General features: G+C 40.5%; 1 protein-coding gene across 1 annotated transcript in view; it reads right to left on the reverse strand.

Moving 5' to 3' along the window:
- The window catches only part of STK17A (serine/threonine kinase 17a), a 43,036-nt gene that overhangs the window by 5,065 nt on the left and 15,250 nt on the right, over nt 1-22,721 (reverse strand). Inside the window, exons 3-4 of the mRNA XM_007981509.3 lie at nt 11,836-11,980; nt 349-475 (exon numbers count right to left, since the gene is read on the reverse strand). Of these exons, the coding sequence (XP_007979700.2) occupies nt 349-475; nt 11,836-11,980 (272 nt within the window). The remainder of the gene's footprint in view (nt 1-348; nt 476-11,835; nt 11,981-22,721) is intronic.

Consider the following 22,721-nt stretch of genomic DNA (forward strand, 5'->3'; position numbering starts at 1 on the left):
TGTTACCAACCAAAACATCCTTAAAGATCCTTACTTGTTAAATATCCTCCCACCCTCAAATAAGCTAATATCCTACTTGGTTAAGAAAATCCTCTCCTATTCATTTTAGAAGTAATCCCTTCAAATTTTCTTAGCCCTGTAGTGAAGAGACAGTGAAGATATCACCAGTTTAGTATCTTACTCTTGAAAGTTTTCCATTGTAAAATGTAATCCAAAGGAATAAATCTCTGATGGTAGAATTTCAACATAGCAGACAGCTGGTTCCACTATGAGTCATGCCCCATGGACAAGTCCCCTAATGAAGGTGATGCCTAACCCCAGAGCAAAACTACTTTTATGAATACTTACCCACATATTCAGGGGTACCCATAATTTCTCGGAGCTCTTCACTGTTCTTCAATATTCTTGAAAGGCCAAAATCAACAATCTTAATGTCACCCAATGGAGATTCGCTTGTCAACAGAATATTCTGAGGCTAAAAAACAACATACCCCCACAAAAATCAATACAACTATGATTAAGTACACAAAACATGTAGCCCATAAAACATACATTTCACCTGTGAAACTGAGACTGAGGAATTTAACAGTAAACAGTCATTTGTTAAAGAAATATTTTTACAATATACTTCCTACTATGTATAAGGTAGCAGGCCTGTACTCTCTTGTATTTTCAGTCTCTTCCCCTACCCTGGCTCTTCCTCAGCATATAAACAGGTTTCTATCCCCACCTCATGGAAACCATTCCCCATGACCCTGAATCTCCTGCAGGTAGTAGTATCTCCTACTATTCCCTCAAAGCTCAGCTTCTTGAAAGCATGGTCAAGCACAATTGGTATCGTTTTCTCAGTCCAACTAAATCTCTTTTGCCCCCTCGACTGAATCTGCCTTCATTAAGGTCACAATAACTTCAATAATCAAAGACCCACCAAATCCCATCTGTGTCTTTCAGGGACTATTTCGCATGCAATGATTTCTGTAGCACTGGGCACTGTTAAGCATCCTTATATTGATGGAATTCCTCCCCGTTTTCTCCACCTTGGATCTCTTCCTTCTTCTACAGATGCCTCACTATTTTCTCAATGTTTTCCTTCTGTCCTCCTTTTAAATATTTGTGCTGTTCAGAATCTCTTGCTGCATGGCCAACTCTTCTCCCACCACTCTGCATTCTATTTTGGAGCAATTTCATCTACTTCCAAAGCTTCAGCTGCCACTTACATACTGATGACTTCTACCCTAAGTTCTCTCTGGACTTGTGACTGGGGACATGTGGGGTGAGGACACGTACAGTAATGGGAAAGAGCTCCCCAGAGCCACAGAATCAGTGGGGTTCATAACTGTGGAGTCATTTTTACCCAAGGGAAAATAACCTAAGATACTTTCACATAAAAAGACAAGTAAATATATTATGGACTAGAATGTAAAATTCATTGAATTTTTAAAACACGAAATTTGAAAGGAAAGTTTGTGTTTGCATTATAAAGAGTCCTCACTTAATGTTTTCTGACATTAAGAATATTTCCAAAGGTAAGCTGAGAAACACTGGTAAATTACAAATACTTCACTATAACACCTGGTTCCCTGCTTCCTTTTCAAGATTAATTTCCTGTCATGGCTCCAAAGGCAATCTGTGCCCCAAATCAAACAGTCTGTAATCCCTAAATAAGACAGCTACTCCCACATCTCATGCCTTTGCACATGTACCGCCTTTGTTCAGGATGCCCTCTCCCCTTCTCTCCCTGACAGATTTATTCTCATCCCTCATTCCATGCATAATGGGTCTCAATAAAGCACCAATTCCTCTGTAAAGCCTGCCCTGGCTTTCCCTGCTCCTTCCAGGGAGGGCTTGATGGCTGCCCCATTCCTGCTGCACAGCAAGGTGTATACAGCACGCTTACTCCATTGTTTTGTTAGCTGTTTGTTTCTGTCTCCATCACATTGGTCCCCTAGATGCACAGAATGAATGTTCACATTTCCTTTCCTTTCATTCATATTCTGCCCCTCCATCTGACTTCTGTCCCCTCATTCCACTACAAATCACAAAATCAAGTGACATTTTTCAATGCTTTCTTCTGAACCACTCCCTTAGCAGTGTCTGACAAACCACTCCTTCCTTGTTTATATATTACTTTTCTCTTGGCTCTCATGACAAAACACTGTCCTGGCTTTCTTCCTATCTCTGGCTGCATCTTCCATTTCCTCTGAGGGGCCACTTTCTTTTACCTGGTCCACTGGATGCTGGGTTTCTCAAGGCTTGAGCTTGAGGCCTTTCCTCTTTTTACTCCAAACTCTCAGCTTGCATGATCTGCACCCAAGGCTTAAATATCACCTACACCTTATGACCCACAATTTTTTTTCTTTCTTTCAGACCTCTTCAACCAGCTGCTTACCTATTATCTCCCCTTTGATGTCTCAAAGGTACCTCAAATTCAACATGACCAAAAACAGACTCCTATTTTCCTTCCTAAATCAGATTCTCCCTATGCCAATGACAGGTGTCTCAGTGAATGCTATGATCATCTCTCAGAACAAGAGAGAACACTAACAATCATCTTGGCCATTCCTTTCCTCCCCACTCTTCCATTTAGCTAACATGTCACCATAGTTGATTTTAAGTACTAAATTCCAAGCATTTCTAGACTTGGCCTTTTTCTCTCCATCCACAGAAAACCAAAGCTACCTTTCTTGCTCTACTGCGATGGCCTCTTCAGTGGTTTGCTAGGATCCATTTTGCCCACATTGCAGCCAGGAGGTTCTTTTGTATTATATAAATTAGATCTGTTGTCCCCTTTCCTAAACCCTTCCACAGCCTCCCACTGCTCTTAGATAATCTCCAAACTCCTTTGCATGGTGTGCATGTCCTGAGGTCCAGCTTCTGCCGAGCTAGCTCTCCAGACTCATCATATGCCATGATACCCCTGGCTCCATGAAGATGGGTCCCACAGGACACTTTCCAGTCTCTCACACTTGCCATGCTCCCTCTCACAAGAGTGAATTTGTATATGGTATTTCCTCAGTCTGGAACACTTTTTTCCATTCTTTGCCTAGTCTCAACTTGGTGAGAAGGCCTAAGATGGCAGTGAAGCAGATTACAATTTCCATCCATGAGAGGGGCTGCAATATGAAAAAGGAAATTGAGGCATAGATGGTCCCTCTTTTTTTGAGATGGAGTCTCGCTCTTTCATCCAGGCTGGAGTGCAGTGGTGCAATCTTGGCTCACTGCAAGCTCCACCTCCTGGGTTCACACCATTCTCCTGCCTCAGCCTCCCGAGTAGCTGGGATTACAGGCACCCACCACCACGCCCAGCTAATTTTTTTGTATTTTTAGTAGAGATTGAGTTTCACCGTGTTAGCCAGCATGGTATCCATCTCCTGACCTTGTGATCCGCCCGTCTCGGCCTCCCAAAGTGTTGGGATTACAGGCGTGAGCCACCGCGCCAAGCCAGATGGTCCCTCTTTTTAAAAAGGATCTTACCTTCTACCCAACCACCCATCCTACCCTTTTCTATTATGAAAATGCCTGTAAGTTTATCAGGCTGAATTCAAAGAATGGGAAGAATCTACAGCTTCATGAGCACAGAAACCACAGTACTGATTAATCTTTTATCACTGTGATCAGTGCCAGCTACACATTAATATTGTTGGGTGAATGAATGGGAGAAACATAACTAAAAAAATTAAGAGGGTGTCTATTTTGTGTCAGGACTGGTAGTAGTATAAATATAAGGAATAAGAACACCCTACTGTCAGAGTTTATAATCAAGAGAAAATATACGGACCTGCCAGGCTCAAGTCACTCCTCTGTGAATTGCACCATGAGAGCAATATATACAAAGTACTCAGGTGATAAATATATCAGAGTGATTAATTCTGCCCTGGAAAATTACAGAGGAGCTATGTGAGCAGACCCTGAAGGGTAAAAAGATTTCCTCATTTATTCAACAAATATTTACTGATTGCCTAATGAGCTAGACCCTGGGGAAATAACAGAAAACAAGACACGAGTCCTCTCTTTTGGAGCCCTGCATCTTAATGGAGACAAATAAATACACCTTGGGTCGCTTTAAGCACTATGGGGAACTCAAAGCAGGGTGATGGGCGAGAGGGGTTGCCTGGGGTGTGTGCACGGGCATGCTATCTTTAGGGGAGTCAGAGAAGGCCTTTCTAAGAGGGCAACCTGAAGGAGGAGAGGATGAATGTTAAAAAAGAGCCAGTCACGGCTCAGTGTCCTGGAGGGGTTGGGGTAAGCAGGAGGCATTCCAGGCAGAGGGAAGAGCAAGTATAGAGGCCGTACTGCTGTGGAGCATCTGCAGGAAATCCTGTGTGGCTGGAGGACAGCACAAGGCAAAAGGGGTACGAGTGGTAGGAGGCATGAGGTTGGAAAGGAAATGGCTAGGAGATCACAGGGCTTTGTAGGCTATTCTGGAGTAAATGGCAGAAGGCAGGCCACATTTTCTTTGTTAATTAGCTTCTAGCTAATTCTTCAGGAAAAAAACACCTATGTAGCATCATGACTATGAGTCCTCAGACTTTTCAAGGCAATTTTAATTTTAGTACGTTAATGAAATACTATAGTACAACAAAAGGGCTGGGCGCAGTGGCTCATGTCTTTAATTCCAGCAATTTGGGAGGCCGAGGTGAGTGGACTATGTGAGCTTAGGAGCCTGGGCAACATGATGAAAACCTGTCTCCATCAAAAATACAAAAAATTAGCCAGGCTTGGTGGTGTATATCTGTAGTCCCAGCTACTTGGGAGGCCGAGGTGGGAGGATCACTTGAGCCTGGGAGGCAGAAGTTGCAGTGAGCCGAGATAGTGCCACTGCACTCCAATCTGGGTAACAGAGTAAGACCCTGTCAAAATCAAAAAACAAAACAAAACAAAAACTATAGTAATTTTTTGATGACCACAAAATGTCAATTATTCAGGCAAATTCGATAGGAGGGGTTTGGTTCAGTGACACATATTCATAATTGAATGTTTTGCCCTTTCCAGTGCACACAAAATGCCAAGTGAAATACTGCTAGGGAAAATCTTCACCAAATCTTGAGATATTCTTGTGATTAGTAAACATGTACATTATATGAATGTTCTTAAATACCATTTGTTCCCTTAAAATAGTTTAAATGTTTTTCCCTTTTATGTGTGTCCACTTTATATTCCCTGAGAAATGCTTTCTTTAGTTACTATGCAAAAACTAATTGGTTCAGTGGTAATGTTGTAAATCCTAAATTAGTGTGATCAAATTATTAAAATCTTATTGTATGAGACGCCTAGGCCCTGTTACATGCATCTGTGATACACCAATGTGACAGACTTTCTAAAAATGAAGTTAAACAACTGAGAGAGAGGTTGCTAGAAAAAACACATTTCTTATAAAATCAGAGCTATTTCAGGGGATTTCAGTTAATATTATGTGGCCTTTACCAACTGTGCCCTATTTTGACCACAGGGCTCTTTTTAAAAATAGACTTTGCTCCTCTGAATAAAATATATGTACAATTACAGGACTATAATCTCTGTCTCTTCTTCGATGGTGAAATATATCTACTTCCAATAAGCTGAAATACATGTCCTGAAAACAAAGCTAAGTACCTCAGCATTTACAATTTAGTTAAACTTCCTTTCTAGGGAATCCAGTTCATGATAAAGAAGTTGTGGCACATAAAACCTAGTTCCATTTAAAATGTATGAATCCCAGGTAGTAAGGGAGAGAAAGAAGCAAGGTCAATCAGTAGAGAGGTGATGACAGTGGAATAAGCAGAAAACCTGCAGACGGTCCTTAAATAGATGGTGGCTGTAAGGAAGTCTTTTATTTATCTCGGTATCTTCATCTTTGTACATAATCCATTTAACGTTTACTGAACAATCACCAACTGGAGAAGATTTAGTGGCTAAGATCATTGTAAAGTTGAGGTTAACCTGCTCAATAAGGCTTAGGGTATTATGGACAGGGTTTTAAGGAACATTTTATCAGGCAATTAAAGTTCTAGTACATTAACTATTAAAACCCAGGTTAGAGTAGAGAAATAGGTAAATAATCCTGTCTAAATTAATTTGGGGGACTGTTTAGAAATGTTTTTGTTACCCCTACTTTCAAGTAATATACTGATGCTTAAATTTAAATCTCATATGGAAAGTCCCAGCTTCTGGCCACTTTTTTTGAAATTAAGTTTTAGAAATTAAGGTTTTAATTAAAAAAAAGTTTTTGAGACAGGATCTCATTCTGTTCCCCAGGCTGGAATGCAGGGGTGCGATCTCAGCTCACTGCAGCCTCGAACTCCCGAGCTCAGGCAATCCTCCTGCCTCAGCTTCCTCCGTAGCTGGGACTATAGGCGCATGCCACCATGGCTGGCTGTGTTTTTAATTTTTTGTAGAGACGAGGTCTCGCTATGTTGCCTGGGCTGGTCTCAAACTCCTGGGCTCAAGTGGTCCTTCTACCTCAGCCTCCCGAAGTGCTGGGATTACAGGTGTGAGCCACCACACCCGGCCTTCTTCTAGTCCACTTTTAACCATGAGCATAATTGGGTGGAAAAATTAGTGATAGAATCCTAGTATAGTTGTCCCTTGGTATCTGGTGGGGATTGGTCCCGGGACTCCTTGCAGATACAAAAATTTGTGACGCTCAAGTCCCTGAGAGGAAGTGGTGTAGTATTTGCATATAACCTAAGCATATCCTCCTGTAAACTTTAAATCATCTCTAGGTTACTCAGAATAGCTATTATAATGCCACACATCACCTCATTTGTATGGATTCAATGAAATACTTGGTGGGGGGCCAATTCAAGGTTAGCTTTTTGGAACTTTGTGGAATTTTTTTCTCCCTGAATATTTTCAACCTGTGGTTGGTTGAATCCATGGATGCAGAGGGTTGACTGTACTAACACTCCTGAAAGACTGAACCAGTACACCACCATTTGAAGAAAAAAGAGCAATGGATTTTAAGACCAGATTTCTTTGTGCTATTTTTGGTCAGTCCTCCCTCCCTTGGACAGGACTAAAACCAGGTCACTCTACTGAATGACTAATTCACCAAATTATTGAGACTGTTTTGGTACTTTTAGTTGGTTTTGTTCTGACTTTGCCAGAGTTGTTGTTTCTCAGATTTGCAGTTTCTGCAACATTTTATATATTAAATGAATGGGCTTTCTCTTAATCATGGTTTGTCTTTTCTATTTTTGTGGATTTATGGACTCATACTTTTACAGACTCCTAAATCTGTATCTGCTACTCCCTCACCCACCCCAAGAACTTTCCCAGCTCAATTTAAGATATTTGGCTGAGAGTCTTCAGTGAATCAGTCTTTTGGCAAATTGATCATTCAGGCTCTGCACCAAAGCCAAACAGTGTATTTCCCATAGTGTCAATTATATCCTTAAAAGAAGCAACTATAATAGTTATTTTAACTTCCAACTAACTTCTGTCACAGGCACAGGAGTTTCCCATTTTAACCACCATGGAGACTAAATAGCTTAATAATTCAAAATTACCATATATATTGGGATTATCAGTTTTTAGAGAATGAAAACATAATATATTTAGCTTTGAGGCAATGTGGGAAAATAATTTCGTAAAAAATAGCCTAGTCTTTCAAGCTCTTCTAGAGACCAAGAGTCAATATTATGAGCACACACTGTCGAAGACAGAGGACAGCAGACTCACTTCGTCCAGACTCAAAGAGGACAACTGGAAAGACCTTTTAGTAGAAATCACTCTCGCCTGCATAGCTGCCATACCAACCCCATCTCTGTCCTCTCCCTCCAGTAGCTGACTCACAGACATGTCTGACTGCACATGGAGGGGCAAAAAGGCAGAAGGAAGGCTGAGAACCCTTTGGACCACTTTGTCTTCTACTTCCTCTGGGTCGAGGAAACATGGAGAGTCCAGTTTTCAACATCAAAGGCCCATCATCATCATCAAGGCCTCTACTGAATCTGGAAAGAATTCTACACCAAGTGTATTAGAGAGAAAGGAATATGATACTGAATGTACTGAGGAGAAAGGGATATAATTTCCTTGTGTAAACACACACTTAAAGTTGGTATTCAAGAACTTAATATTCACCTTTGATACTCTCAAGTGACATCAAAGATCCATGACACATGGTGTTGACAACCTGTCTGACTTGCTACTTAATTAGTTCTTGAATAGTCACAGGTTGAACTGTCATAAGCTGAAAGCTCATTTCCTATAGGTGCAATGCTATTTAAATTGGGGTTCTGTTCCTGGAAGTCCATCATAAGACTTGTAAAACATCATTAAAAAATAAAACAGATACATGATTTTGCAAAGTTAAGAGTGTAAAACCAAACATGAAAGAAGTTACAGCATAAACATTTATTTTGGGAATTCCTCTGCATGGCTAATACTGAGGCTTCTTAAAGTATCAGCCCAGTGAAAGTCTGTACTGCAGAGACCATCTCTTCCTTGTAAATGTTCCTGAGGGAAGCAAGGTGGAAATTTCTTGCAGCAGGGATCTTTGAACTTCTTATGCATATGACAGACTGAAGGGGAAAAGCAAAGCCCCCACCCAAGCTGTGAAAGGTTTTAACTAGTTAACCTTGAGCATTAACATCAGGCCACCTCAGCATGTGGGTGTGCACATGTCCACACTCGCTTTCAAAAAACACCACTGTATACCATGTGGCTACTGGGTCCTGAGTGTCCATTTTAGCCAAGGTATTAAAAAATTAATATCTTTGAAAAAAGATAAATGTGTATAAAATGAATTTACATAGGCATCTTTCAAAAGAGAACAAGAAAACTTCCAGATTGTTTTCTTTTTCCTGTATTTTTCTGTAGGAAACCAGTAAATTTTTCTGTAGGAAATTAGTATTTAAAAAGAAACTACCTTTCCACCTAAATTCAAAAGGGACATTATCAAGTTTGCTTTAGAAGTCAACCTCCAGATTACATACACTGTATCCTCTTTTTTTTGTTTTGAGACGGAGTTTCGTTCTGTCAGCTGGGCTGGAGTGCAGTGGCGCATTCTCGGCTCACTGCAACCATCATCTCCCGGGTTCAAGCGATTCTCCTGTCTCAGCCTCCCAAGGAGCTGGGATTACAGGTGCCTGCTACCACGCCCAGCTAATTTTTGTATTTTTAGTAGAGATGGGGTTTCACCATGTTGGTCATGCTGCTCTTGAACTCCTAACCTCAAGTGATCTGCCCTCCTTGACCTCCCAGAGTGCTGGGATTACAGGCATAAGCCACCGCGCCCAGTCTGTACACTCCTTCTTGAGAGTGTGCCTTCATGCAATAAAACTTAGGCAGTTATTTATACAGTATTAAAAATGTACATATATGCATTTAGATTTATATAGTATGACTCTATCTATCTATATAAATAAACAAAGGTATTATGGAATGTGCCATATAGCAGTTTTTATTTTTTTGAGACGAAGTCTCGCTCTGTTGCCTAGGTTAGAGTGCAATGGCGCAATCTCAGCTCACTGCAACCTCCACCTCCCGGATGCAAGCCATTCTCCCCACTTCAGCCTCTGGAGTAGCTGAGACTATAGGCGTGGGCCAGCATACCTGGCTAACTTTTTGTATTTTTAGTAGAGATGGGATTTCACCATGTTGGCCAGGCTGGTCTTGAATTCCTGACCTCAAGTGATCTGCCTGGCTCAGCCTCCCAAAGTGCTGGGATTACAGGCATGAGCCACCACAACTGGCCATATAGCAATTCTTATTTTCTTTTTTTTTTGAGACGTCGTCTCGCTCTGTCACCCAGGCTGGAGTGCAGTGGCACGATCGCGACTCACTGCTAGCTCTGCCTCCCGGGTTCACACCATTCTCCTGCCTCAGCCTCCTGAGTCGCTGGGACAACAGGCTCCCGCCACCACGCCCGGCTAATTTTTTTGTATTTTTAGTAGTGACGGGATTTCACTGTGTTAGCCAGGATGGTCTCGATCTCCTGACCTTGTGATCTACCTGCCTCAGCCTCCCAAAGTGCTGGGATTACAGGCATGAGCCACCACACCCGGCCCTGGCCATATAGCAATTCCGGCCTGAAGTTTAAGCATCACTTTGCCCTACCTTGAATCTGAAACTTCAGGGTTGTGGCCTAGCAATTTATTTTAACGAGCCCTTCCAGGTGATTCTGATTCACGTCTGGGTCAGAGAACACTGCCATAAAGCATCTACTTTCTGCTAGAGGGGATATTATAGCAGATGTCAAGGTAGATCAGTAGATGATCGTGGTGTGAGATGACCCTGCAGTTCACAATGGGAAAGTTTTTTTGGGGGCAGTCTAGAGGCTTCATTCAGCCTTCTCAGGTTACCATCCTTCCTAACCCTATTTCCTCTCGCCAGTAAGGCCATCTTTGTAAATGGAATAAACACTAGGAACTAGGGTCGCTGTGGCATGTTCTCTCTTTGAGGATTGTTTCATTTTCCCACAGTTTCACCTGGACTTGATATGAAAGTAACCATCAGAAAATCAACAGAAATCTTAAACTTGCTGAAAGCTCATTTCCTATAGGTGCAATGCTATTTAAATTGGGGTTCTGTTCCTGGAAGTCCATCATAAGACTAGTAAAACATCATTAAAAAATAAAACAGATACACGATTTTGCAAAGTTAAGAGTGTAAAACCAAACATGAAAGAAGCTACAGCATAAATATTTATTTTGGGAATTCCTCTGCATGGCTAATACTGCCATACAGACACCTGCAGGAATATACTAAGAATAATCATAGTGGACCTTTACGGTCTCCTGAGCATCCCATTCTCTGTTCTTTCAGAAACAGAACTGGTTTGAGAATCCATCCCTTCTCCACTCAGTCCGCGTAAAGGTTAGGATGGTAGAAAGGGTTATATCTCCAGAGTTGGAGCCTATGACACTGATGACACTGGCATGGCAAGGCAAAGCCCTACACCCATCAGCACACTTATTAGTTCCAGATTGATCTACGCTGGTGTAATCAGAGTGAATCTCAGAACTTTGGACAGAGCTGTAAGTAGAGACTGACTTTCGTGCTGTCTCCGGGTAGTTGCAAGGCTGAACAGCAGCATCTACTTTATTACCATCTTTTTGTCTTTCAAAGAAGGCAGAGCTGAATGCTGGAGAAAAACTGAGTACTAGCAACACTTTTTGAGCCCTGAATATTGTCATAACTGAAGCTAGAATTATCTCTGGACTTGTTTGCCACTAAAATTTCCTTGTTTTGCTTACCCTGGTTTTAGCTGGCATCTTGATCACTTGAAAGGAACATAACTGATATACCGTCCTTTGTTTTTCCTTCCTTCCTCTTCTCTGCCTTTGACAATTTTAAATTAGAAATCTACCTGCTTCTAATCTCTTTAATTTTCTCATTTATTTACTGCTGCCTATTTTCCAAAACACTGTTTCTCGAATATTCCTGGCTCAAAAATCATCTATGTCTTTATGACATATGAAACCCCTAGAATCCAGCCTTTTCCCAGCTTTTAATATCTCCTAATTGATCTCTCAATTCCAGTGAAATGATTCCATTTATTTTTTTCCCCAACACATCACAAATATTCCTGACTCTTGTGAGGTAATTTTCTCTTACTCTTCTCAACTTACCTAAATCCTAACTTTTCAAAAGATCTAGCTCAAGTTCTATCTTGTCATATTCTGAGTTCCTTTCTTTGGCATTGTATTATTATGTATCTTTTCATGTACACACATATGCCTTATCTCCCTGATCAAATTAACTGGCTAGAGGATAGGAGTAAGGACTCAATTCTAATATCCTTGTTAGCTAATAATACACAAACATGAAATATGTTTGAATAAATCACTGTTAAATATTTTATGTCTTGAATGTCATTCTTTAGCAATCTCAAAATTGTAATTTGAACCTTACCTTCAAATCAAGATGAACTACATCATGAGTGTGTAAAAAGTGAACACCTTCTAGAATCTGTCGCATAAGTCTTTGAACATCTTTTTCTTTAAAGGCTTCCTCTCTGTCTGCAACACACTGGTCAAAGATTTCACCCCCAGCAGCACTAGAGAAGGGCAAAATTAAAGTAATATATGACTCATAAGAAATGGCAAACACTTACACCAAAACTACAAAGTAAATTAATTACAGTCTGGCAGTAACAGTATACCTTTTCAAAAAAATGTATTTTTATTTTGAAAAATAGAGACGGGACCTCACTATGGTGCCCACTATGTCTCAAACTCCTGTGCTCAAGTGATCCTCCCACTTTGGCCTCCGAAGGTGTTGGGATTACAGGTATAAGCCATCGTACTCAGCCTGTATAACTGTTAGTATGGATTTGACAACCTGAATCAAAACACAGTATAGGCTGAGCCAATTCAGTCCCAAGTAGCTCGAGATGCACCACAATGTAATGTACAGTTTACTAAGCACTCTGCACATATAGGCCACAATTTGCTGATAACAGAACTTTGTTCCTCAATTGAAATAAAGAACTGCATTTTGGCTGAAACAGTTTCTTAATCGCAGTTTATTGTCATCTGAGTCCCTCAGCCCATTACTATCAATTTACATAAATACAAGGATTTCTTTACCTAAATTTTAAGAGTGATTAGTCTCTTTACACATAAAGTTACCCATTCTTGCTTTTTTTCTTTTTCTTTTTTTTTTTTTTTGAGACGGGGTCTTGCTCTGTCACCAGGCTGGAGTGCAGTGGCATGATCTTGGCTCACTGCAACCTCTGCCTCCCGGGTTCAAGCGATTCTCCTGCCTCGGCCTCCTGAGTAGCTGGGACTACAGGCATGCACCACCACGCCTGGCTAATTTTTTTGTATTTTAGTAGAAATGGAGTTTCACCAGGTGGGCCAGGATGGTCTCGATCTCCTTGACCTTGTGAGCCACCTGCCTTGGGCTCTCAAAGTGCTGGGACTACAGGCATAAGCCACCACGCCCGGCCCCATTCTTGCTTTAACAAATGATTCCCTCTTGGTTTTCTCAACAATTTAAGTAGTTTACATAAGCACAAAATATACTGCTAACTACAGTTTTGTGAAAATGTTCAAGTATGTATTTCAAATATAGACTATTATAAGAAAATTGAGGCCAGGCACAGTGGTTCATGCCTGTAATTCCAGCACCTTGGGAGGCTGAGGCAGGCGGATCACCTGAGATCAGGAATTCGAGACCAGCCTGACCAACATGGAGAAGCCCCGTCTCTACTAAAAATACAAAATTAGCCAGGCATGGTAGCACATGCCTATAATCCCAGCTCCTCAGGAGGCTGAGGCAGGAGAATCACTTGAACCTGGGAGGCAGAGGTTGCCATAAACCGAGATCACACCATTGCACTCCAGCCTGGGCAACAAGAACAAAATTCCATCTCAAAAAAAAAAAAAAGAGAGAGACTATATTCCTCTCGGTACAACATATAATTATACAACCCTGTTTAACTGTGGATTTTACCCATTAACTAAACTAAATACCATATTAACTAATATCACTAAATGGGATCTCACTAAAGAACAATCTGAGATGTTAAAAGCATCTCTCAAGTATAGTAAGTATAATATTAACTATTTTACACAAAGTACTTTCCTTCACATGGAAGCTAGAGAAGCCCTATAATAGCTTTGCTTTTTCTATCTTTACAGCAACATTACTTTTTAACCAAAAAATTTCACTGGGAAATTAATTAAAAAACTGTTAACAAAGTTTTGCACAAAAACTACTTTTACAAAAAAACATTTAGAACTTTAAAATTTCAACTTTCTAGTGGTCTTTGGAAAGTTATAAGATGATTATCTTTTGACCAACATTATTCAGAGCCATATAACTGATGTTTAGAAGCTAACAGTAACTGAGTTTCCCTAGCTGCCCGTACCTTGGCTGTATCATAGCTTCCCGCCTCAGACCAAACACTGTTTTTTCTATCTAAACTAGCATTTCCATTTCTGTCCTGCTCTGAGGCCCAGTTTGGATCTTTACTTTCTCATTATTCAAATTCAGCAAATCATCAAATACGTTAGGCCCTATATTCCGTCCTAGAGATAGAAAGATAATTACAAATAAGTATGTCTGGTCCTTCAAGCTCTAGTGGGGAAGAGAAAAATGAAAGATATTTAAATAACAAATACATATGCATTTATATGTGAAATTATATATTAAATGACTTGATAACTAAGCAATTGAGCAATTAATTGGAAAGGAAGTAGAAAAAAAAATCTTGGAAAGATGACATTTATTCTGAACTTGAAAGATTACTAGGAGTCCACTAGATGAAATGCTAACAGCACATCCCAGATAGAGGGAGCACATGTGTGAAGGCACATTGTGTAAAAAATACATGGTACACTCATTAAAGGGCAAGTTTCTACTACCCCATCCAACCAAATGGTATGGCATTTGCCCTCTGGCTATAAACAACTAGAAAATTAAAGCATATGAATCAACTATTTCAGGCACCAGAACAACAGGTATAGGACCATGAGCTGTGAGAAGAGGTTAAGCCCTCTAATCTTCCTAGTTGGTAACAATATATGGATAGTGGTACAGGGTAGGGGAGGAACCCAAGCAGAAGCAGAATGCAGCAGCCTTGCTAAGCTGAGAAGACAGACTCGGAGTTTGGCAAGGCTAAGACAGCCAGAATTGGCAGGTGAGTACCAGAGAGGAGGGAGCTACAGAGAGAGATCTGCTCAACAGTATTTTTAAGTCTTAGACAAAATAACTGGAAAATCATAAGGCTGAGAAATTCCCAGTGTTCACAGAGAATAAGGTAAGACATTTGAATTTTGTCAAGTTGGAGTAGAAAAGCCACTCTAAACACTGGGGCAATGAACAGACTCCTTTGGGAGGGCCATCCTTTGTATTAAGGCTAACCTAGTTCTAGGTCTGTCCTAACCAAGCTGATCCACAAGTAATTTAAATGACTGCCAAAACAAACGTCACCATTCTTTAATGGGATAAAATCTACTTAACCCTGCAACATTCCAAAAGTATGTCATTTTACCAAAAATTTCTAGATACCTGAAAATGCCACAAATTACAATTCACAACCAATAGGAAAAACAATAAAAGCAGATCCAGAAATGACAGAGATGATGGAACTGGCAGATAAGGACCTTAAAACCGGCATTATAAAGATGCTCAAAGATTTAAAGTAAAATATGAGCATAATCATGTAAGAGATGGAGGTTATGAAAAGAACCAAAAAGAACTTTCACAGGTGAAAAATACAGTATCTGAAACGAAAAACCCATTGGATAGTCTTTATAGCAGATCAGACACTGCAGAAGAATCAGTGAATTTTAAGACACAGGAAAATAAGCTGTCTATGTGAAGCACAGAGAGAGAGAGGGAAAAGACTGAACAAAACAAACAGGATGCCAGGGACCTATGGGACAGCATCAAGCCGTGTAATACACTGTAATTCAAGGAATAAGAGAAGAGAGGTAGGGGTAGGAAAATATTAGAAAACATAATAGCTGAAAAATTTCCAAATCTGATAAAAACTAACTATAAACAAAAAAATTTAAGTAGATCAATGAACTCCAAGCAAGATAAATACAAATAAAACCAAGGCACCATACTCAAATTGCTAAAAACAAGTGAGAAAGAGGAAAATCTTTAAAAAGGCACATTTATGGCCGGGTGCGGTGGCTCATGCCTGTAATCCCAGCACTTTGGGAGGCCGAGGCGGGTGGATCACGAGGTTAGGAGATCGAGACCATCCTGGCTAACAAGGTGAAACCCTGTCTCTACTAAAAATACAAAAAATTAGCTGGGCATGGTGGTGGGCGCCTGTAGTCCCAGCTACTGGGGAGACTGAGGCAGGAGAATGGTGTGAACCCAGGAGGTGGAGCTTGCAGTGAGCAGAGATTGTGCCACTGCACTCCAGCCTGGGCAACAGAGCCAGACTCTATCTCAAAAAAAAAAAAAAAAAAAAAAAAGGCACATTCATAGGTGAATCAAGGTAAGAATGGTCACAGACTTCCTGTCGTAAATAATGCAGGGAAGATGACAATGCAATGACAAAAAAAGAAGTGTGCCGAGAATGTAGGGTAAGGTAGAAAAGGACTAAAAGGAGATGAGGTAGAACAGAAGTCAGGGAGAAGAGCGCAGGATGAGGGCAAAACAACTAAAAAAATTCAGAGTAAGGCAATGATGGGCTAATATATACTGTGAAATGCCTCCTCCTCCAGGAAGCCCTCCCTAATCTCCCAGGCAGAGTAAAGGAGCACAGTATATGGATAAAAGCAGAAGCTTTGGAATCTCATACTCCTGGACTAAATTCTGGCTCTGCTATTTGTAATATAGCACAACCTAAGGTTGATTTTCTTTTTTCTGAGTGTTTTCTTATATATAAAATTGTGTTCTAAAATTTATGAACAGTGTAAATAAAGCATATAAATAATATATATGAAGCTGGAAGACAGCATAGCGCCTGGCACGTAGTAAATGCTTAATACATTTTGACTATTATACTCTAGTTCACACAACAACTAGTAAGAACTCCTGGTAAATCATCAACATTGTTGTAATCATTTATAGGCTGAATATCCCTTCTCTTAAAAGTTTGGGACCAGAAACGTTTGGGATTTACATTTTGAAATATTAGCATATACATAATGAGCTATATTGGGGGAGGGGACCCAAGTCTAAACACACAATACATTTATATTTCATATGCAATTTACATAGCCTGAAGGTAATTTTATACAATATTTTAAATAATTTTGTGCATGAAACAAAGTTTGTGTACACCAAACCATCAGAAAGTGAAGGTGTCACTCTCAGCCACCATGTGGAATCACAGCAAGTTTATACTTATGCACACCTGCTGCATTAGCACAGCCCCTAGCATAGTTATTCTATCCTTAGCATCCTTAATTCCTATAAAGGTGATCTCATCAGCTGTGGTCAGCATCTTTCTGGGATAATATATGAGGTCAGATGTGGAATTTTCTACTGTGGCATCATATTAGTGCTCAAAAGTTTCAAACTTTGGGACATTTCATTTCCAGGTTAAGAATGCTCAACCTCCATATCTATTTCCTTTGCTAGACTTTTAGCACCTGGAGATAAGGGGCTATGTTTTTTCACTTTTTATATTATCAGTACCTATTAGTATCTAGTGCACACGGCAGGTGCTTCAAGAATGATTAACTGATGCAGTGATCATAACCTGCCTGTTTCCATAACAACAATATATTGATGTGGCTGAGAATTTTGATATCTCAGTATCCAGAGCATATCTCTAAGACTTCCTCTTCAAACTAAAAGTAGAACATGAAATTTTTTGACCAAATCATACTGATTTTTGTTCTAAAAAAATCTGATCATCAAAGAAACAGAAGCCACCAAAAGTTTCTAAGCAAGGGAATAATATCACCAAATCTGTTTTTATTACCTATCTAACAGTAGCAGGAGAGATTTCCCAGGATTGAAACCAGGGGGACCAGCTGAAAAGCTACTGGAGAGGTTTAAGTAGAAGACTTGGTAATTCATTATACTGTACATGAGTGTTAAAGAGGATAAAGGAATTAAGGATAACTTCAAGGTTTCTAGCTTGAGCAATGAAACAGATGGGGATACTAAACAAAAGAAAAACAGGCCTTAATAGGGTAATGCAGGAGTACTGATATTGACTGCTACTGACTGCATTGATACTGATATATTGACTAATAATGATCTGCAGTTGGACACATGTATATGCAACAGGCAGCTGGAGCTTAAGAAAGGGGCTGAGGAGACTGGGTGAGAGAGCGACACTCCAAGATGGCCGAATAGGAACAGCTCCAGTCTACAGCTCCCAGCATGAGCAACGCAGAAAACAGGTGATTTCTGCATTTCTAACTGAGGTACCGGGTTCATCTCACTGGGGCTTGTCAACAGTGGGTGCAGGACAGTGGGTGCAGCCTACCGAGCGTGAGCCGAAGCAGGGCGAGGCAACGCTTCACCCAGGAAGCGCGAGGGGTCCGGGAATTCCCTTTCCTAGCCAAGGGAAGCTGTGACAGACAGCACCTGGAAAATCAGGTCACTCCTACCCTAATAGTGCACTTTTCCAACGGTCTTAGCAAGCAGCACACCAGCAGATTATATCCCATGCCGGGATTGGAAGGTCCCACGCTCACGGAGCCTCGCTCATTGCTAGCACAGCAGTCTGAGATCAAACTGCAAGATGGCAGTGAGGCTGGGGGAGTGGTGACCGTCATTGCTAAGGCTTGAGTAGGTAAATGGAAGTTCAAACTGGGTGGAGCCCACCGCAGCTCAAGGAGGTCTGCCTGCCTCTGTAGACTCCACCTCTGGGGGCAGGGCATAGTCGAACAAAAGGCAGCAGAAACCTCTGCACACTTAAATGTCCCTGTCTGACAGCTCTGAAGAAAGCAGTGGCTCTCCCAGCACGGAGTTTGAGATTTGAGAACGGACAGACTGCCTCCTCAAGTGGGTCCCTGATCCCTGAGTAGCCTAACTGGGAGGCACGCCCCCAAGAAGGGGCAGACTGACACCTCACACAGCCAGATACCCCTCTGAGACGAAGCTTCCAGAGGAATGATCAGGCAGCAACATTTGCTGTTCAGCAATATTCACTGTTCTGTAGCCTCCGCTGCTGATACCCAGGCAAACAGGGTCTGGAGTGGACTCCAACAGACCTGCAGCTGAGAGTCCTAACTGTTAGAAGGAAAACTGACAAACAGAAAGGACATCCACACCAAAACCCCATCTGTACGTCACCATCATCAAAGACCAAAGGTAGATAAAATCACAAAGATGGGGGAAAAACAGAGCAGAAAAGCTGAAAATTCTAATAATCAGAGTGCCTCTCCCCCTCCAAAGGAACGCAGCTCCTCACCAGCAACGGAACAAAGCTGGACGGAGAATGACTTTGACGAGTTGAGAGAAGAAGGTTTCAGACGATCAAAATTCTCCAAACTAAAGGAGAAAGTTCGAACCCATTGCGAAGAAACTAAAAGCCTTGAAAAAAGATTAGACGAATGGCTAACTAGAATAACCAGTGTAGAGAAGTCCTTAAATGACCTGATGGAGCTGAAAACCATGGCATGAGAATTACGTGACGAATGCACAAGCTTCAGTAGCCGATTCGATCAACTGGAAGAAAGGGTATCAGTGACTGAAGATCAAATGAATGAAATGAAGTGAGAAGAGAAGTTTGGAGAAAAAAGAGTAAAAAGAAACGAACAAAGCCTCCAAGAAATATGGGACTATGTGAAAAGATCAAATCTATGTCTGATTGGTGTACCTGAAAGTGACGGGGAGAATGGAACCAAGTTGGAAAACACTCTGCAGGATATTATCCAGGAGAACTTCCCCAACTTAGCAAGGCAGGCCAACATTCAAATTCAGGAAATACAGAGAACGCCACAAAGATACAAAGATACTCCTCGAGAAGAGCAACTCCAAGACACATAATTGTCAGATTCACCAAAGTTGAAATGAAGGAAAAAAAAAAAAGTTAATGGCAGTCAGAGAGAAAGGTTGGGTTACCCACAAAGGGAAGCCCATCAGACTAACAGTGGATTTCTCAGCAGAAACTCTACAAGCCAGAAGAGAGTGGGGGCCAATATTCAACATTCTTAAAGAAAAGAATTTTCAACCCAGAATTTCATATCCAGCCAAACTAAGCTTCATAAGTGAAGGAGAAGAAAGGGGCTGAGGTTGGAAACAAAGATTTGGAAATATCCAGCATGTAAATGATAGCTGAAGTCACAAAAATAGATTTTCTCATCCAGGGTAAATGTATAAAACATAAATATATGACATCAGTAACGCTGATAGAACTGTGGGGAACACTTACATTTATATAGTAGAAAAGGATAAAAGGTTCTGAGAAGAGGAGGAGATTTTTAAAAAATAGGGCTGTGAAAGCCAAGGAAGAACATGATTTCAAGAAAGAAAGGATAATATCAAGTGTTTAAAGAGAGCAAGAACTGGAATGAATACTAAAATGAGGAGACTAATTTTGGCACACAGGACTGGTGACCTCATCAAAGTATCAGAAGAGCAGATGGCATTAGATTAAAAAGTGAATGGAGTATTGGCCCATGAACAGATGAGTGGATCAATGAAGTAGAACAAAACTGTAAGGTGAGGAATGCTGTAAATTCAGCCTATTCTTTTAAGAACTATAGAAGTAAGGAAAAGAGAAAGGCAAGACGTAAGAGTCAAAGCTGAGGAAGGAATTTTAGCATAGAGGAGACTGAAATATTAGAAGACAAAGGGAAAAGAACCACCATGGGAGGAGGGTCTGAAACTCTAGAAGAGGTTACATAATTTACGAAAAACCAAAACACAGGTCCTAGAAAAGGAGGGATAAGAATTAAAGAACTTAAATAAGGGTTTCAGTCTTGGAAATGATTAGCTGAATCTCTTCCATTGAACAGCAGGGACGGGCATGAGAGCAACAAAGACAGATATTAGAGGAAGAGGGGAGGGATGCTTGGGGAGTGTGTCTGATGGCCTTGATTTCTCCATATGGGGGAGAAAAGGCTAAGTATCTCATGAGAGGTGGGAAGTAGGTGACACAGTAAGTGTGGTAAAGATATTGATTAGCTCAGGGGGTGGGAGTGTTAAAAGGACGTAAGAGATTAGGTACAGACTTGCTAAGCTATACCATGAGCCTAGCTGAAGATGGAACTTTTACACTTGTACTAAGTAGATGAAAAACGATCCAAGTCCTTCCAAGAATGTGTGGCAGCACAGGAGGAGGGACACACAGCATGCATTCTGGGTTTAAAATGGGCAAATGAGTTGCAGAGGATGACCAAGAGGAAGAGGGAAATAATGTGAGGTGCTGGTAAGAGAGAAGTTAAATTAACTACCAAAGAGGAGAAGGGAAGAAAAGGGAAGAAAAAAGTCAGGAGCCGGGTGAAGGCTGGAAGAACTGAAAAGGGTCCCAGGATGAAAGGCTGAAGAGCAGGTTTTGCAAGGAGGAGGAGATTTTGGAGACAGAATATTTCAGGTGGTATTTTCTGGATCAATTTCCAATTCTACCTTAATCCCCTCTGTAATAAACAGAAAAAAACAAATCCTTGGTAAACAGTGGGCTTCCATATGAGATTCCTAAACTTAATTTTTTAAAAAAACTTTTAACCATTCTGCCATTTTTGGATATTTCTACTATCATAAATTAGAAATGCATTGTGACAAACACTTTTGTGCTTCTCATGTTCATATTATTTCTCTAGAAGGGATTCCTACAAGTGAAATTATTGAATTAAAATATATGAACACCATACTTTTGAATTACACTATCAAGAGTAACACGCTTAATATTTTAGCAATCCAGACCTCACCCTCTATAAACTTTTAAATAAAAACAACATAATGCCATACACATTATTTTGTAACATGCTCTTTTTTAAACTTAATGTTTTAAATCTTTGAAATATATTTACCTTAGCTTCTTAATGACTGCCCAGTAATCCATTTTGTGACATCACTTATTTAACCAACCTTTTTTCTAACAAACATTTAGACTATTTCTACCTTTTTGCTACATAGAGAATGCCATAAGGAACATTTTGGTAACATATCTTTGCAAAACTGCCTGATATTTCCTTGTGAAAAAATTAATAAAACTAAAATTAGGCCATGTATGGTGGCTCACGCTTATAATCCCAGCATTTTGGGAGGCTGAGGCAGGAGGATTGCTTGAGGCCAGGAGTTTGAGATAAGCCTGGTCAACATAGTGAGACCCCATTATGTACTATTAAAAAAAACTTTAAGTAAAATTGCTGGGTTAAAACATATTATTCTAAGGCTTTTGATACATACTTCAGACTGTACCCCAGAAAAGTTATACTAAAATGGCTCAATTAATATCACTTTTGTTTATAATCATTGCCAGTCTGATAGGTGGAAATTCACAACCTATTTTAAAATTTACATTATAAAAATAAAAATATTTTCATGTGTATATAGGTAATTTACATTTGAGTGTGTGAAAATTTCATATCATTTGTTCATTTTTTTAAAACCAGAGCTGATCATAATCCTGAAAGACACAATCTCAGATGCCATGATCCAGAATGTCAAAATCCCAAAAGATCAAAATCCTGAAAGATAAAAAAGTCCTTAAAGTCTAAAATCCCCAAATCACAATCTTGAACAATTAAAATTTCGACTGTTGAAATCGTGAAAACTGAATTCTAGGGAGGGAGGGGATTTAGGGAAGGGACTTCCACTGTGTTTTCAGTTGTATGAGGCTAGGTGCATCACGGTAGGTGCATCCCGTTAGGTGGAACTATTACCTTGTTGCTGTCTTTATTTGGAAATTAAGTACAGTTTAAAGGAGATGCATTATGGATGTCAAACTGACAAGGGGTGGATTTATGGTCTTAATTTCAGTTGTTGATTTGACTGGATTAAGGAATACCTAGAAATCCGGGATATTATTTCGGGTGTGTCTGTGAGGCTGTTTCCAGAGATTAGCGTGTGAGTCCGAGTGGACTAGGTAGGAAAGATATGTCTTCAATGTTGGCAGGCACCATCTAATTAGAGAGAAGAAATATAGAAAACAAGCTGGTCTCTCTCTGAGAGCTGGGACCAATTTTTCTCTTGCTGCCGTGGACATCAGAACTCCAGCCTTTAAATGTCAGGATTTACACCTGACCACCCCTGCTCCCTACACTCCCACTCCCTGGGGTTCTGAGGCTTTTGGCCTGGATTGAAAGTTAATGATTGGTTTCCCTGGTTCTGAGGCCTTTGCAATTGGACTAAGCCATGTTACCAGCATCCCAAGGTGTCCAGCTTGCAGGCCTGTTGTGAAACTTCTCAGTCACCATAAG

This window comes from Chlorocebus sabaeus, chromosome 21 (genome assembly GCF_047675955.1).
Source record: "Chlorocebus sabaeus isolate Y175 chromosome 21, mChlSab1.0.hap1, whole genome shotgun sequence".
NCBI classification, from domain to species: domain Eukaryota; kingdom Metazoa; phylum Chordata; class Mammalia; order Primates; family Cercopithecidae; genus Chlorocebus; species Chlorocebus sabaeus.